The 17,969-nt window shown below is 49.6% G+C and overlaps 1 protein-coding gene across 2 annotated transcripts in view; it reads left to right on the top strand.

The window, feature by feature from the left end:
• The window catches only part of TTYH3 (tweety family member 3), a 77,501-nt gene extending 66,470 nt beyond the window's left edge, over window positions 1–11,031 (top strand). For both annotated transcript variants that reach the window (XM_068423355.1, XM_068423354.1), the window contains one exon: window positions 5,338–11,031. In XM_068423355.1, the coding sequence (XP_068279456.1) occupies window positions 5,338–5,353 (16 nt within the window). In that variant the 3' untranslated portion in view covers window positions 5,354–11,031. The remainder of the gene's footprint in view (window positions 1–5,337) is intronic.
• The last annotated feature ends 6,938 nt before the right edge of the window (window positions 11,032–17,969 follow it).

The raw sequence follows: 17,969 nt of genomic DNA, 5'->3' as shown, positions 1-17,969 counted from the left end.
ATCCCAGGCCAGTGCCTTTTATTTCTTCACATTCCTTCCCTCTGCACCTCCCACCCCATTCCCTCCTGCCAAGGGTAAAAATTAAAATCAGTTTTTGCTCTGGTGCAGACTCAAGGAGCAGTATTAACCTCGCAAAGGCTTCTGGTGCACGTTGTGAGGGTTTTAGGCACCCATCCCTCACAAAAGCTAACTCACAGCAGCTTCAATTCAGAGTCCACACTTGAGAACAGCTTGAACACTTGGTGCTGCTCAAATGTAGAACTAATCTTGCAGTTCAAATGCAGAACAGAAGTTGTCCCATCACAAGAAGCCATTTTCTAGAAGTAAAAAGAACCAATCTAGCGGCTTTTCAGTCAGAACTGGTTGTCTTAGTTCAGCTTTTGGCTTCCCTTGAGCCCTACTGCTGCTCTGTTTGTCTTGACTGGTCATAACAGCATGTGCCCAAACCCACTGATACTTACCTGCCACAAGCTTTTTAGCTCCTTGGTAGGATTTTTAATTTGTTGAAAGATCCTAGCTGGTAATGGTGGCCTGTCCTGAAGAGTTACTTCATTGCCTGTTAGATCTGTGTGCAGCTTCTCCTTTTGTCCTTGCATTTAAAGTCAGAAGGCAGCAACTTTTAAAAAAACCTCCCCAAAGGGTCCAGTCATAAGCACTAAGATCTGTTTCATTCTGTTTCAAAACCTTTTACTGTTTTTTTTTTTTTTGTTCTGTGTGTGTCCAAATCATCCCATCCATGTCCCACAGGCTCTGTGAACAGGACCCTCCTGGTACCATTTCACTGTTTGAATTCCTAATGGGCTGTAGTTGCTGATGTTCTCCAAGATAGCCAGTGTTTCTTCCCTCGCCGTGGTCCATGACAAAGCCACGTGCCTACAGAAAGAGTAGGTGATCTGCATTAGGCCTTGTAGTTTTTTAGGTTGGTTGAATATAGAGTGTAATTAGAGTTACCAAGCAACTCACCTGGTCTGAAGGACAGTGCTCCTTCAAGGGAACTACAGTCACACAGTAACTGGAAGGTGTTGATTCCACTTGGAACAGAGGGCCTGTTGCTTTTGGCTCATGCAGTCAATGACCCGTATCTTACGTTCCATTCCCAGAAATACATGTCCATAAAGCTGCTGTTCCTTCTTTTCTGCCGTTCTTGGTGGGATTTCTGTCAGCTTTGCATTGGATTCCTTTCCGTCATGTTGCTGCTTGGTCTGCATTCTTGCTGCCTCTTGCCATTTGTCTGCCTGCATTGTGACATGCTGGGAAGGGTGCTGTCTGAATTGGGTGTCTTGATGCCCTCTGCCATGGTGCATAAACACAAACAAACTTGTCTTGAAGCATGGTGCTAGCACCCTTGAATGGGTTACGACTTTCTTCAGTCTTAAGTCCTGCAAAGGCTGCTCTTGGACGTCAGCTTATGGTGATTTTTCTGCTTTTTGGTTCCTGCAGGTGGTATTGAAGTGAGGTTAGGTCAATTCCATGAAATAAAATATTACTTTGGGGGGGGTGAAACTCTGCTGTCTGCATTCTGGACTTGAAATCTCCTCTGGGCTGAAACACGACCTGATCTCAGTCTGCACTGTCTTCTGTTTACCTAAAATCACACCCAGAGTTTAGTGTGGCTATGTGCAGGGCTAAGAAAAAGGCATTGCATTCTTTCGAAGACTTTGAAAACAAACAAAACAAACAGAAGCTCTGTTCTTTTGACATGGAAAACTTAAGTCCCTTTGAATTCAGAACCCACTGGCTAGAATTGGCTGTTTCCCTGCATCTTGTACCTCCTGTACATAATGATACCAAACCCTGTGTGTTTACTGTGCTCTAGCTATTTGAGAGGTGGATCAACCTTTAAGAACTTGAATCCAGAAGCTTTGGTCTTTATTGGATGACCTGAATAGCTCTGGCAGGAAATCAAAGTCAGGGCGGCTGAAGAGAGATACATGTGGGTTTTTTAACCACAAATAGTAAATGGTTTATACTCAGAGTCATGGTTTCATATGGTAAGTGATCTTCCAGCATAGCTCAGTTAGCTGTGAAGTACTCACAGTCTGCACAGTTCACAGGAGTTGGTAGAATTTATGGTCTCTGAAATTAACTGATTATTCCCATTAATTTTTTTTTGCAACCAATGATTCCTTTGTACACAGGCTATAAGTGTTAAGCACCTAACTAGTATGTGCTGGCAAACGATACCTATGAAAGTTTATACCCTCAACAAGGCTGAATGTGAAGGAGACGGTTTTTTTCTTTGGAGAAATGCAAAAATAAACTTGTGTGCGATCAGCTGTGTTTGTCCTAGCTGACTGGTGAGTGACTGAGAGGTGTGCTGTGTTGAATAGCACAAGCCACCTGGATAAATGGTAACAAGAAGTCTTTTAGGTACTCTCGTTAGGGTAGCTGACAGTGTGGTGAAGGTATGGGTTGAGACTTGTCCTCCGTGCTGTTTTTGAAAGGGTAAATGAGGGTGTACAGGCACGTGGGTACTTCCAGCGAGAGTACTGGAAGAATGACTGCATTGTACGTGTTCTTTAACCTTCTATGAAAGCTCCTCTTTAAAGGAAACTAAATGCAACTGTATACCTTATAGCTGTGTCAGGCACGGTATCCAGGTTACCACAGAGTAGAGTCCAAGATCTCCTTCGCTCTGAATTGTGCTCAGGCTTTAAGTCTTTAGAAGTACTTTTTAAAGGAGCTAAAGACTTAGTTATTTTAACTATGGATAAAATAGTTTGGTTTCATATCTGTGTGACTGGCAAGTGTCTGCTGATACATCTTCACCTGCTGGCCTGTCCAGATGTTGGGATCTGTGTATTCCACAGCATCTTTCCTCTGCTTCCCAGCAGAGGATGCACTGAAGGACTTGGACAAGGGACTGCTGTCAGCAGCATGTGGAGCAAAGCATTCATACATGCAGTGACTGAAGATCCAGTGCACACTGATAGAGCTGTGCTGGTTATGAGGTGCGCAGTGAGGTGTTGGCTCTCTACTGCCAGGTTTCAATCGTACTTATCCTGGTCATTAGAAATACGCTTTAACAGAAGGAGTAACTGGTTCAAACTGTAATGGGAAAAGGTGAAAAGGCGCAAAAATCCTGAGTTAAGGAGAGAACATCAGCCCTAACTCTGACTACTCGGAGTCTTGATTTGTTCCTTGTGGTGGATTGCAGGTAGGTTTGACTGTCCAGATCTCGTGTTCCTGATTACTTTGTTTTAGTGACACTTAAACAACTGCGGGGTATTTTCATGGTGGAGGAAGAAGTGAATTCTTTTTGACTTCTCCCTCCGTGATGAGTGTACTTTGTACATCCTTGAAATGCAGTTCTTCAAGTGGCCCTTCTTGATTTTAATGCTCTAAAGAAAGTTGATGTTGCATGTTGTGTGCTGAACCTATACGACTTGTCCAGGAAGATGCACAATAACTTTCCATGATCTGAGATTTTTTTTTTTTCTAAATACTTCTTACAAAACCGTAGCACCTGGAAGTTTTCTGTTCATACTCATCTCCTCTCACATGTCACCATAGAGAATACAAATGGAAAATGAGCAATCAGGTGCATTTTTCCTTTTAAAGCCCTCTTCTTAGCATGATGCCTGGCTGGTAATTTCAGCATTTTGCTGCCTGAAACGTGCCCTACTTACTCTATGAGAAAGTTCTTTGACTTCTAAGCCTCTCTGAGCCCGTTGGGTTAGTCTCATGTGTTTTAATAATGCCCTAAACTTTATTGCTGAAACAGTAATCACATTTAATAAACTATGTAGAATAGAGTCCTTAAACTGGCTCAGCTTGGTATTTTCTACCTTTTTCCTTCTCGCTGTCAAAAAATACATCTTAAAAAGAGAAAGAACAGATGTACCCTTTGTCTTCTAAATATAGATGCCATTTCTGGGACAGAGTTTTATATCAAGATACATGTTCTGCAGAAAGTTTTCCAATTATGGAAGACACTAAAAGATGAGTGTGCAAATAAGCCACAGGTGTCTTCATCTTGTGCCGATGGGGTCAGCTCTGCCAAAGGAGCAGTTTCTCTCTTCTGTTGTGCAGAGGCTCAGCCTGGGTCAGTCTTTGAAGGAAAACTGATAAAATACTGTTAATTCTCTGAAAACCCCTTTGGACAGCTGAGCTTTTGAGAGCCGAAAGATGCCTCATAATGTTCTTTCCCAGTGGGCAAGATAAATCATACCTCCTGGTGTGGAACTGCCTTTCAGTTGTCTCTTTGCCAGCTTAACCGGCTATTTTATGTGGTTCAGTTTTAAAAGGTGATAAAAAGTCAGTATGCTGAAGAGCACTCTTGGGAAGTAAGATGTGGGCATTATAGAATTATTCAAGCTCCAGCTGGTATAAAAAGAGGAATAAAATGTCTGTCCTCGTTGCTTGGTTGTTAGTATCATGGTAGCAGAATCCCAGAAGCTGTAATGTGGTCGTGATGAAGGCATTGAACACATTGGCATAAAGAGGTAAAGTCTTTTGTTCTTACTGCTGGATATTATTTACATGCTTTTCAGCTCGTTATTCAAAGCTGAATGGCATATGTTACCTCAGTAGCTTCTGGGAGCTGTTTTGGATTACCTTGCTTAGAATAAAAAAGAAAATACGAAAAAACAACCCCCCCAAACCAAAACAACCTCTCATCTTTCTGACTTTCTTTTCTCACCCACAAGCTGGAGTCTTGTCTGCTGCTGCATGGTACACAGGTTGGATCCCAAGCCACAGTGGATCATTACCCATCTGATAACTGTTAGCTAATATCATCTTGTTTGATGGCAGCCTGTTTCCAGCCTGACAGGGTCTGTTCTTTCGTGGGCATAAATTGTTCAGAGATTCATTCTTCCACACTTTTCTTTCAAGCTGCCCATCGGTGGTGCATGCAGTCTTCTGATGCCCTCGTTGCAGTAAAATGCAATGTAAAAATGCAGTGCACACCTGTTTTCTTTTCAACCTCCTTTTCTGGCATGGTTCAGAGCAATAACATGACTGAGAGGGGATGAAGGTGGGTTTTTACATCTGCATCGTTTCCGTTTCCCTCTCTTCTCCCAAGCAAAGTATGGTGTATTTCAACTCAGTGACTATTGGATTTCCTTCTCTGTAGAGAGCTTAGATAAATCATTAGCACTGACTTGACCAGCATCCTTGCAGCAGGCTGACAGTATGTTACTCGGACTGGACTATGCAGTGACTTGTGAAACTTTCCTTGTCAGACCAAGCCAGCAGCTCCTTGATATGCTTGCTGTAAATACAGACCATTTTATGCTGGGAGGTGGTTGTGATCTGTGGCTCTGTGTTTACATTAGTCATTCTGACTTACTTTTCTCTTGTGTTTGTTTTGTTTTTTGTCTTGTCTTCCTCCAGTACACCTCCAGCATGAGAGCCAAATACCTCGCCACCAACCAACCTCGTCCAGATGCTGGCAGTGTGCATTAAAATGAAAAAGCAAAAGCAAAAAAAAAAACAAAACCCACACGTGCAGTCAGACTAAACAATGTGCCAACTGCTGTGCCCCTGTGCTGTCCTCGTAGAACAATCCTGCTGTTCTGCCCAAAATCCAGTGCAGCTCCTTCTGTTTCTCCAGTCCCGACCACCCTTCCGACCTGGTACCTGCCCACTGGAGTGGAAGCCCCGTTTGAATTTAAGCCTTCACCTGTTGTACCTGATGTGCAAGAGAGAGCAAGCACGTGCAGGCGAGCAACTGAGAGCACCCCGGCGAGAAACGGGGTCCACCTGCCTGGGGCTGACTGTCAGAGTAGCCTATCAGAAAAAGTTGGTGAATATCTTCTGCCCCCTTTTTTCCCCTTCTGTTCCGCAGAGGGACTTGGTGAAAGATGGTGGTAGATCTTCTTCACTTCTGCAGTGGGACCAGCAGTCTGTCAAACACTGAAGAAGCGGAGGCTCCGTGCCTGTGACCAGCGTGCCACGAGGGAATGCTGAGTCAATGCGCAATGCAGCGTTTTGGTGGGAGTCCTCTGGTCCGGTGCCCTGCGTGAGGGAGGAGGGAAACTCCTGCCTCGTGGTGTCACTGCATATCCACTGTAGTTTGGGAGCCTGAGGCTCTTCTAGAGCAAACCATTCCACTACCCTGGTTAAGTTTTTTTTTTAAAAAATCCATTAAGAAAATGCCTTTTTCTTTCCCACTATGTCTAGCATGTGAATTCTCGAGGAGGAGCAGGGGGTCACAGCACCAGTCAACTACCCTGTCCATTGCTCTGAACCTGACCTCTCTGCTCCATCAGGGAAGCCCAGGTACTTGCAGATGGCATTCTGGGTGCTGCCTTTCCGAGGCCGACACACAGATCAAACAGGAGCCAGTCACCCACTTGGTGCCAAATTTTTCCAGGAAAAGACTTGTAAGACTTTATGGGGGGTGTATTTTTGCACTGAAGAGTTTCAGCTCTCTGATGCTAGATCTTATGGGACAGTCAGCTTGCAAAAGTAAGAGAGACTGGAAGCACCAGTGGATTTATAGCAAAAGCAAGCTCTCCCTGCAGGAGTGACCTGTGAACTCTGCTGGACTTTTCATTTTCTTTTTTCTTTTTTTTTTTTTTTTTTTTAAAAATCATAATTTACAGCACAGGGTTGCTGAACTGGCATTGAAGGAGGTTTTTGGAGCCTCAGTCCTAACAAACTCACAAGATCGTCAGTATATCTTCTTCTGTGTTCCAGAATCAGAAACCCAAATGACATCTGGAGAACATTGTGACTGTCAGAACAGGTTTTTATTTTATTCTATTTTATTTTGTTTTGTTTCTCAAGGCACGTTGCTAACCACTATTTGACCATATTAAGGCACATGTAAGGCATTTTTCTAGACATGAGGCAGAACAAGGCTTGCAAAGGGGCAGCTGGGTGCCTGCAGAGGCAACATCCTCCATTGGTGCTGTACTTTCCACTGAAGAGCAGTGCTCTGAAGGGCACTGACAGCTTCCTACTGGAAGAGGAGACTGCCTCTTGGGAGGTACTATCGAGTACTGCCCTTTCAGTAGGGTAACTACGATGTTCCTTTTTGTCTTTTTACCTCTGAGCAGGGACATCTTAGTGTAGCTGCTGAGCATTATATTAAATAACTGGCAGAGTAAATAAAGTAGGAAACATCTCTCAAACTGGAGTTGAGCCATTGGCAGAGGCAGTCTTCACCGCAGTGATGTTCAGACTCTGTGTCTGTTTACCCCATGTTTGCTGTACGGGGCACAGAATCCACCAATCTGCCTTTACTCAAGTCAGTTGCCTTCTTGCAGTGAGGTAGGAACTGCTCCTAGCAGGTAGCTAACTAGGATGATGGTATCTGCTGTAAAATGGTACCAGCTCTGTGGAAGAGCAAGCTTTGAGACTCCTCTTAAGATAGAAACCACTAACAGACTGCAAAAGCTGTAGGACAGCTATTACCATTCAAAGGAGTGAGGGAGACAGGGAGAAGGCACCACCATGCAGCCAGGAAGAGAAGGTTTTGGAGAAAACTTCACACTTCACCGTAAACCTCTGGAAGCAGGGTTTTCTTGCTCAGGACTGAGTATGCCCTTTCAGACACATTTAATGGGCTTCACACTGAAACATACCTCTCTGTTTACAACTAACAAGGGCAGGGAAATGTGGTCACAGGTGGTGTGGAGGGACACTGTGGTTCATGAGCACCAGGTTTTCCACCCTGTCTTAAAGCCTACCAGGAGAGCTGGGTGTGCAGGCACGTGGCATGGTTAGCTTGCAGGGCCCAAAACATGCAACTGCTATCTGGGGGGAACTGAACCTTCCCCTCGCTTCGAAGAAAGAAGCAAGAGCCATATAATCCTTATTAAAACTGAGTTGTTCTGCCATCATCTCTCCTTGCAAGGGTGTGCTCGGATTGCTACTTACACTATCAGTTTTAGGGGAGCTGCCCTAAAATCTGTGGCCAGGTCCTACTCATTGAGGCAAGGGTTTTGAAGGCTGGAGGGTGTGGGGAACCCTGTGAAAACAAGTGCTTCTGTATATTGACCTTTTCTGTATACAGAAAGCATCCTGAACATGCGTGTGACTGCACTTTGGGTTGGATCTAAACTGTCACAGTGGTATTGTCTGTGCCAACAGGGCTAACGGGGGAGCGAGCCTATGCCTTTTTGTTTGCAGCATCTAGTGGAGCAGCCACCTTGACCTGCTTCCTTCCAAGGTTTGGCATAGCCGCTCGTAACACCCAGAACAACTTCTGACAGTGTTTGGGGCTTGCAGCAAGGCACAGAGGTGGAGATATGTGCTCTGTGACTTCAAAACATAACTGGAAAGAATGTTACGGAGATAACACTTTGCTCTCTGGAGGCCAGCATGACGTGACTGCAGTGTGAGCTGCGTCCCTTTGTCCAGCCAGCACTTCCTTTACTTGACATGGATATTGCACTTTTGTAAAGCATCCTGGAACTCTGCTGCCCCGCTGCATGCTGTGCAGAGCGCTGGATAGGAAACACAGACAAATTGGTTTCTTTTGGTTTATTATTATTATTACTACTTTTTTTTTTTTACTGGAACCTTGAGCAACAGTGTGGCATTTCTGCAGGCTGGTCTGAACGGATCTGCTGAAGAACAGATGGCCTTTGCCTATTCTTATGGCTGCGACATAATCAGCCTCATCCATCTGGTCACATTTTGTCTGAGGAGTGGACTTTCAAAAGCCAAGATCTCCCAGACTCTGTGCCTCCCTCTCGGGTGAACAGCAGGTGCTATCTGGCAAAGACTCATCTGTTCTAGATGGCATTCATGGTTGAGGGAGTCCAAACTCTTCAAGCTGTAGGAGGTAAAGCTGTAGAGACTTCTCTCTCTTCCATTGTGTCTCTCTGGTTTTAATGTGACAAAATGCCAAGGCCATATCACTTGGTGTGTCCCAGCTGACCTTACTGGAACATTACTCATTTACTGGTTGCTAGCAAAAGGGTCCAGAATTCAGGGGAGTTGAGATTGGCCTCTGGACACCTCGCTGACTGCAAAATGGAAGGCAGCTTGTCCAGTTGAAGGTGACTGCATTGGTGAAGACACTTCATGTTACTTTTTCAGAAGCACAAATGTGGTCATTGGCTTGTCTGGTTGGCTTGGTTTATTTCCACTGCATCATCATGTGTGAATGACACTTTCTTTTGGAACTGAGAACTCTTCCAAGCACACAAACATCTCCACAATGTGAAATGTAAATAGCATGTTGGACTCGTGTCCAGTGTTCAAGACTGCATTGTAACTGTAAAGGAAATCGAATCAAGACTTGGCTGTGAATTTCTTGTGCTGTCTTGGGAATATAACTGTAGTGTTTGTATCCTGTATGTATTATTAAACTGAGTTCATTTTATGTGCTGATAAAAGGGTTCAAGCTAAGATTTTTAGCGTGCATCCATGTATCCAAATGTGAAGGATGGAGTGCTCCCTTCCCCTCCTGTCCTTTTTAAGTTTTCTCCATTTGATAGGTGTTAATTTTCCGTGTACAGTCATCTCAGCCAAGATGCAAGGGCGTTCATTTGAGTGCTTTGAGGAGGACACAGTGCATGGGGTTTTAAGCAATCCTAAGTTAGGATTTCCATAGCAGTTCCCTGAAAATACTGAGTGTTCACATGAAGAGTTTGGCCTTTCTGAGAGTAAACCATTTCTCAGGGGGCTGCTTAACCATCGCTCATGAGAGCTCTGGGTGCTGCAGGGTGATAGCAGACAGGAGAGGGTGGATACCCATAAGAGCAAGGTACAGGTACCTGTGTGGATAAACCCATGCTTCACTTCTGGTCCCACCTTCTCTTCCTTCTAGCAGCAACTGAAATACCATGCTGAGCCCTTTGAAGAGAGAAGTGTCTTGGCTTGTTGATTCTGGCCACCCCACCTGATTCAGTGGTGGGTGGGTTTTCCTTTAGCTAGGGAGGGGAAGGGTCTTTGAAGTACTTCCTACTTAGGGACCAAGGAGAAGCCAGGGTCTTCCCCAACTCAACAAGTCTGCTAGTGTAACTGAGTGAACATCTCTGTGTGGGAGGGGAAGAGCCCTCCAGGCAGATACCAAGGAGTAGATTTAATGCCTTGAGAAGAAGAGGCCCGACAAGACTTAATCTGTACCTTTAACCAGGTGGCTTCTTTCATCACAGCCTACTCCCCTTTTCTAGAAGTTACTTGTGTGCATGCTATGGATGGCTTCCCTAGTCATTCCTGGAGGCTCAGCAGAAGCGTGGGATGTTTTGGTAGCAGTTCCTAGATGGCTAACAAGTGATCTGTGCTTTTGGGGAGGAGAGCGGGATCTCCTGCCGAGCCGTGATGGTGAGTGTGTTGCCCAGCTGGGAGAGAGAAGGGATGGGTAAGTGGTGGCCTGGAGCTCCCGGGTGCTCACCCAGCCCCTGTGGCTGCATGCGTGAACAAAGTGGAACATAAATTGATGTATCAACCAGAAAGTTCAAAATACTCCTTTCCTAAAGAGGATAACTGTAGCATGAAGCTCTTAGGTGCTCTGCATATTTGATAACCACATTGCTCCTCACTATGCAATTCCCAACTCCTTCCTTCCTGTTCCTCCTCTGATCTCACACCAAGACTTCTCCAGTGGCCTCCACCCAGGAGGACACTGAAGTCCCAGAAAAGCTTCATTTCTTTCTTTGTCCTCTGCATCAGGTGCAGGTGCCCAGCCGTCACGTCGCGTGCCTCAGGTCCCTTGTTAATGGGAGGCCCCATGAGTTTTATTCACATCATTCAGAGGGAAGTTTATTTTCTTGGACACTGTGCACAGAAACCTAATGGTGAACATGTACCTGGCCTTTTTGTAACTTTTCTGTTTTTTCTTCTTAACCATAATGGTTGTATATCATACCACTTTATATACATATATAATATATAAATATATATAATTTTTTTTAAAACTTTGGATCTGCTAGTTTCTTTCAAGTGTTCCTGCACTTACCCAAAATGTTTTTAAATTGTGAGGGTTAAAGAGGATTGAGCCCATTTTTGTATCTTTACTTTTAATTCTGTAGTTCTATTGATTGTAATGTAGCTATTTTTTACTGTAACTTTTTGGTTTGCAAATACTAAACAAAAAACCTAAATGTAATTTCTGTGGTTTCTATTCAGCTTGGGTTTCATGTTTTAAAAATAAACGATTTAAAACCACTGTTCCTATTTATTGATTCTTCTTTTCTCTCTTTTTTTTTTTCCTTTTTCATAAACCTGCCTGAATTTTTGTTACCTTTCATACATTGTGGTAGATCCATGAAGCGAGGACAGGTCATAGAGCCATAAAGTCTAATAACTAGTAGAGGATGGAAGGAAGAGGCACGTGAGTGCCCTGTACTACAGAAATCAAATTATTAGTGTCAGTCCTGCTCTGCGAGATGAGGTGTGTGTAGAGGTATCAGCAGGGCTGCTTTCCTCCTCTGCTGAGAGTCGCAGCCTGATCTGGTTGCTGTTAGAAATCATAGACTTTGGGATTGCTAATCTGATTTGAAGACTGGACTGTTAAAATGGAATTGGACAGCCTCAAAGGAACCTCCCAAGAAAAATGATCGATACGGACATTTCCTCCAGGGGAAGTTGCACTAATCCTGCTTTAGAAACGAGGTGGCTTGTGCCCCTCCTGGGTGCTCGGTGGGGGGAGCCTAGATGGGGGCACAGAGCTGGGCTGGAGCCTGCGGGGCCATCCTCGTATCGGGGACCTGCTGTGGGGCTGTCCTCGTATCGGGGACCTGCTGTGGGGCCGTCCTTGTATTAGGGACCTGCTGTGGGGCTGTCCACATATCAGGGACCTCCGGGGGCTACAGGCACTGCTGCAGAAGATGCTGGAGCAGTTGGGGGACATGTCTGTCAGCCTGTGGAAATGTGCACGGCGTGGGATACCCCCCCGAGCCCCCTCTGCTTCTTTGCTTGTGCTGCACCGGAGCAGCAGTGAACACACACTGTTCATTTTCACCAGCAGAAGTACAAGTGTGGAAAAATGGTCTGGGGCGGGGGGTACACCACCAGCTCAGCCACTGTGAAGGCGTCCCCCTTCAGAAGACAGTGAAATGTATAGACGTGTCTCCAGCAGCGTCACACGGGGTGCTGGAGGAGCTGGTGCTGCAGCCCAGCGTGGGCTCATCTCCTGGCCCTGCCCCGGGCTACCCCAGGTTCCTTTTAGTTCTTCGTGTGTGCTGTTCTCTGATCGCAGGGCCACGCTGCTGCATCTCTAGCAAGTGGTGAACGAAAACCTCTACCTTCCTGTAGTTCTCTTACTCTGTTTTCTGCATGATCCTGCCAGTCAAATCGAGGACTGGTCTCCTGCCTCCATCCTGCGCTGTTCTTGCCCCCGATCTCAGCCCATTGCTCACCAGCTGTAGGTCTTTGGGAAACTCCCTCCCCAAACTGTGGTAAAGCCAAACAACATCTGGTGCTGCCGGATGCACCTGCACCTGAACTCGATCCCTGTGATGAGGGATGGGGAAGCGGAGCAGCTCCTCACGCAGGAGTGCAGGTCTTTTTGGGGGAGAGGAAACAGCTGTGGGGTGGGAAGGGGCATGGAAAAGCCCCTTGGCAGGGTTTGGGGGCAGCAGGTAGCTCCATCCCTGCTGACTGCTCTCGATCCAACCACAGGTTAAAGCAGAAAGCTCCCAAACTACCCAGCCATGCTGTAAGGACCAGCTGGCAGTCCTGGATGTCACCGCTAAGTGGCAGAGCCAGCTTGAAAGCCACCGAGAGGGGACCACATCCTGCAGCCCTGCGACCTGAGCTGGGCTCCCTGGCACCCTCCTCCTTAGTGCCGCTGGTGCTGCCCCGCTCCCCGCGGGAGTGTGTGCACACAGGTATGTGTGCTGTTGCCTTGGAAGGCCGGAGTGGTCTGAGCAAGGATTTAACTCGGTCTTTGTTAATGCTGTGGGTTTTTTAAGTGCTCTGTGTGTGTGTTTGCATGGCTGAAACCCACACCCTTGCTCTCAACTCCTGCCCATCGCTACAGTGCAGAACCACAGAGGGCTTTTTGCTGGATTTCACCCTCGTGGCTGTGAATCGTCACAGACACCACTTTTCCTCCCTTCACTAATAATTGACAGATTTGCCTCGTCTCTTTTTTTCTTCCCCCCGAAGGAGGAACCCACGTTTTCCATCTTCATCCGTGATCTGAGATGATTAAACCTGCTCTCTGGTGCAACGGGCTTGGGGAGCAGTCAAGGGAATCTGACGGCATGAAGGAAAAGTCTCCATCAGAGTCAGGACATAAATATTTTACCAGGTTTATGAACTCCTACCGAGGATGGAATCATGCAAAGGCCACCTGCCCAGTGACCTTTCCCAGTGCTTTCCAGCCAGCCCTCCCCAGCATCCGCAGGAGCAGCGCAGGGCTCTCGCCTGAGCAACGTGGAGCTGGGAGAAAACAGAGGGGAGGGTGAAGTATGTGTTCAAATAAACCTTGCCTTCTGATCAGCCTTCAGTAGCGGTGGGTTAGATCTCTGTCCTTGAAGATAAGGCAGGGAGGGATGCCCCGGGGAGGTGCTTTCAAACATATTTGTTCCTGCGGTGTGCTGAGCTGTGCTAACAGGAGCGTTGCCTCCGGGAGCTGTCGGTGGGTTGGTGTCTGGAAAACCAGCAGGCAGAGCTGGTGGCTGCAGCGTGCTCGCTGGGACGCAGTTACTGACTACATGGCCCATCTCTGGCCACCTCTTGGGATGGGAAATGGCACATGCTATGGGTAATGCTTTCTGCTGAACGTGGCACTGCCCATGCAGCATCTGCTGCTGATGCTGAAGCCTGGATCTGCCCAGCTTCTTCCATCGGCTGCTCTTGAGAGCTGGAGGCACAGCTCTCCTTTGGCAGGGTCTTGTCAGGACTCTGCCTCCCCACGTGTCCAGGGAAGGCAGCAGGCAGCTGAACTTGCATCTCACCTCCTCTAACCCCTTCTGAAGCACCCCTGTCCCCACGGAATGACCCCATCTCCCCATCCCACTCTGCTGGGCCATGTCTGCATTCAGGAGGTCACGGCCACTCCTTGCGCTGCCAGGGAGGCCAGGACAGAGAGCTGAGCACCTGCTGGCCCTCGGCTTGAAAGAAAAGCCTGACCAGGGAGCCTCAGATCTGTCTGACCGCATGGGGCTGCTGAAGGCCTGCACTTGGCAGCGGGGAGGGTTTGCAAAGGGAGGCAGCCACCGGAGGGGCGAGGGGGGAGATGCTGCTGCTGGCCCTGGGGCCCATCCTGCCACGCTGCACCCCGGGGCTCAGCAGGGCTCCTCCGCACCCCGCGTTTGACCAGCTCCGAGGGTCACAGCACCGTGGTGCAGAGGGACGTGACCGCCCGCAGCCTTCACGGGCTCAGGTGGCCGGGCAGGGGAGGAGGGTGGCCTGGCTGTGGCCACCTCGGGTCACAGGTCTAGCCACGGCGATGGAGCAGCTGGTCACACTGCCGTGCCCTTGTGTGGTGGAGAGAGGCTGGATGGTGGCAGGAGCAGAAGGACTTTCCCTTCTGTGGCTGCTGGCTCTGTTGCTGCACGCAGGGCTGTGGGGAGGGTTGCCGTGGCTCTGCAGGCAGGAAGGTCTTTGCCTGGAGCAGGCAGCGTTTCTCACCATGACCTCAGCAAAAATTCCTGCTCAGGGATTTTTTAATCCCACCCCAGTCCGCGGAGGGGAGCGGGAGGAAGCACAGCTCCCTTTTCGCTGCGAGGTGTTGCAGATGCTGGTGCTGGAGCCCTTCTCCCGCCCGCTTCCTCTTCCCACCAGCGGAACACCACGGGACCTGGCGCTTGCACCCCGTAAATCACTCGGGCACTCATGAACCTCTCCAAACGTGGCTGCTCTGGGGCCAATGGATGGGCTGCTTGGGCAGGGAGCCAGCACGGTCCCCTGCTCCCCGAGGGGCTTCTAACTCAACAGCCCATCCTGTGCCCCCCCTACATGAGGGGTGCTCCCCAGGCTGATGTGGACATGGCTGGAGCATCACCCAGCGCTGCCCACTGCGGTGCCACGGCTTTGCTCTGTGGTGTTACTGCTGCTTTCAGTCCCCTGCCCTCGGCACGGACAGGCACAAACCTGGCACTGTCCCCCCATCCCTGGTGAAGTCACCCCTGTTCAGGGAGATGGAGGAAGACACATCCACTGAGGAGGAGGAAGGAAGGACTGGGAGCAGGGCCATATGGCAGTGCCACAGCTTTGTGGGCCTTGTCCGGCAGCGCCGTGGGAAGTGTTTCCAGCTGCTTTTAAGATGCTCAATTCATCTCCTCCTCCGCTCTCGGCTTGCCAAATGGCTAGAGGAGCAGAGCTGGCCCCGCTGCACAGCTGAGGCGGACCAGAAGCAGCGGGTGCTGGGAGCCCTGGGCTGGGTGGGGGGAGAGGATTGGTTTTGATCGATTCAAGGCTGGTCTTAGAAGTCCAGAAGAGAAAAATAAACTTTGGAGGGCTGGGGGGGTATGGGGTGGGGGGAGGGGGTGGGTATTTCTTTTAACCACCTACAAGTGATGCAGGAGTGGGAAATAGTAGGAAGGTGAAAAAAATAAAGGGGATGTGGGCGACAGCTGGGAGCTGCTTTTGGGGCTGCCCTGCACAGCCCGGTGCTGCGTCTCGGCTGTCCTGCAGCCATCACTATCTGCCACAGGGCTTTGCAGCCCCTGGCTCCAAGACAGATGATGCTAGTGGGGGATTTAGTGTCCTCCAGCTGCACAGAGGTGGTGGGACACAGCTCATGCCCCCACGGGGACCCAGCGCTCTCCTCTCCCAGCAGTGGGACAGGCGACTCCCAAAGCTGCAGCTGGAGCACTGTGTGCATTGCTCAGACCCTGCGATTCAGCTGCTTTTATGTTCGTTTCCCACAAATATTCCAGTTTGCTGGGCCAGAGCAGCGGGAAGTGGCGCTTGGAGCCGATTCACACAAGTTTCATCGTCTCCTGACACACACTCCCCCCTCCCGCCCTGAGTCTCAAGTATTTCTCGGCACCGTCGGTGCCAGGACGGGTGTTCGTCCCATCGCTGCGCAGACACAGCTCCCCAGTGAGAAGTCCCCACACCACGAAGACCCTGCGCCACAGCCGGGCTGGGAACGCAGTGATTTGCACGAAGTCCAGAACAGTGAGTGACTCAAATGCAAATTAAAGCAAAACAAAAAAAAAAGAGGTGGGGGAGCAGCAAAAAGGACTAAACCACTGTGTTACTCTCTGCCCTCAATGCTGCAACCAGCCAGGGCCTGGGAAAGCCTTTGGCCAGGCACAGTGCTGGAGCATCCCTTGGGCACGATGGTGTCAATGGCAGCGGTCCCTGTGTAAGGGCAGGGTCCCCACCAGGCCGGGCCTGTCCCCACCCCGACACCACACACCATTGCTCCCCAAAAGGTGCAGCCACCTCATCAGCTGCCACGAGCAGGCGAGAGCAAACAGGACGGGACGTCCCACACCAGCGCCGGGGCGCAGATGAAAGCAGGCTGGCCTGCCGAGCCCGCCAAGTATGCGAGCTCAGCAGGCTTTGCTTTTGTTTGCCTTTTGTTTATCAATGCATGTATTTATTTACTTTTCGGCCCACGAGTAGGGAGGGAGGAGGGAGAGGCTGGGAGCCTGGTGTGGGTCAAACTGGAGGGCTGGTGTGCTGCCTGCCCCCACTCCCAAAGGCTTGATGGGGTGTTTTTTATTATATTTATTTTATTTTATTTTATTTTATTATTTTATTTTTAAGCCCCCTCCAGGTGTTGCCCCACACCCAGCACCCTCCCAGCCTTCACCCCTGCCAAGGGGCTCCTGCTCTTTGCAGCAGCACCCCCAGCCCCATGCCACAGCCCCTGGCTCCCCAGTGCCTCGGTAGATCCTTAACACAAGATTTGGGCTGGTTTTGCACTAAACAGGTCCCCAGCATCCAGCCTTGTACGGGGCGAGATGGGTGCTGCCCTGTCCTGTCTGCATCTCCCCATCCCACGGGGGGGCCGAGGGAGGGCCACCCCGCAGAAGGGGTGACGGCACCAATGCCGGGAAGCGCCCGCGCTGCTGAAACCGCAGCCCCATGAGCAATAGGAAAATACGCGGGCGAGCGGCGGGTGGCACAGCTTCCTGCGCCTGACGCAGTTCCCCTTCGCTGACCCCACACTCGGGGGGGGGCAAGGGGCATCAAATCCTGCACCACACGGTCCCTGGCCCCAGCCAACATGTGCTGGGGGAAGGCAGCTTTGCGGGGTTTGCTGCCCACCCTGCCTTTTCTCCAGGGAGCTTTTGGGTACCTGCGGGTTTTTTTGGAGTCCAGGTCAGGGTGATGCTTGGCTCCCTGGGGCAGGAGCCAGAGCCCTCCCTCTGCCTGCAGCATCCTAAAGGCTGCAGAGTTTGGGGGATTTTTTTTGACTTTTGGGGCTGTCTGAAGGGTGTGCGGGTGTTGGGAGGAGGGGGTTGCTGCTTTAGCACACGCCGACTTCCTGCTAGGCAGTATTTTTAGCAAGGCCAGCCCCTGATAACCCAGAGATTCAAGTGAAACTGTAAAGCAAGTGTGCCTCGAAAAGTAAAAAAAAAAAGTTGCTGGGTATGGAGGAAGGCGGGGGGAGGAGAGGATGGCGCAGGCTGGTACCAGTGAGGCACAAACAGGGCTGGTTTTAGGAGGGGGGCAGATCTTGTGCCATTGCCACAGCCCATGAAAGTTGGGGCTTGTTACTGGCAGGTGGGTGCTTGGTGTCAGCTAAAACGGCAGCAGAGAGGGCGAAGGGAGGGCTGGGAGGAAAGGGGCTCGGCCCCCGGCAGCCCCCAACCTTCCCACGCTCACGCCTGCCCGCCGGCCGTTCACAGCACCCTGCTAACAACCACCTCGCACCTCGTCCCTGCCGCCCCTGCTCCCACCCCAGAGCCTGGGAAAAAGCAGCCCCGAGGTGCCAAGCCCCGCTCGAGCCTTTTGGGGAGGGGAAGGAGGAGAAGACCCTCACGCCCTGGGATGCAAATGGCCAGCAGGTCCTGGTACCCGTGGGAAAAGAGAAGGATTCAGGCGCAATCCATCCAAAAGAGCTTTGTTAGAGGTGATAACATCTGTGGGGGGGACGAGGGGTGTTCAGGACAGCCCATCCATAAAGAGACGCCAGAGCCCAGGAACAGGTTGAC

Source organism: Nyctibius grandis, chromosome Z (assembly GCF_013368605.1).
Source record: "Nyctibius grandis isolate bNycGra1 chromosome Z, bNycGra1.pri, whole genome shotgun sequence".
In the NCBI taxonomy this organism is placed as follows: domain Eukaryota; kingdom Metazoa; phylum Chordata; class Aves; order Nyctibiiformes; family Nyctibiidae; genus Nyctibius; species Nyctibius grandis.
Note: the sequence above shows the minus strand (reverse complement) of the source record. Positions and strands in the feature narration are given on the sequence as shown.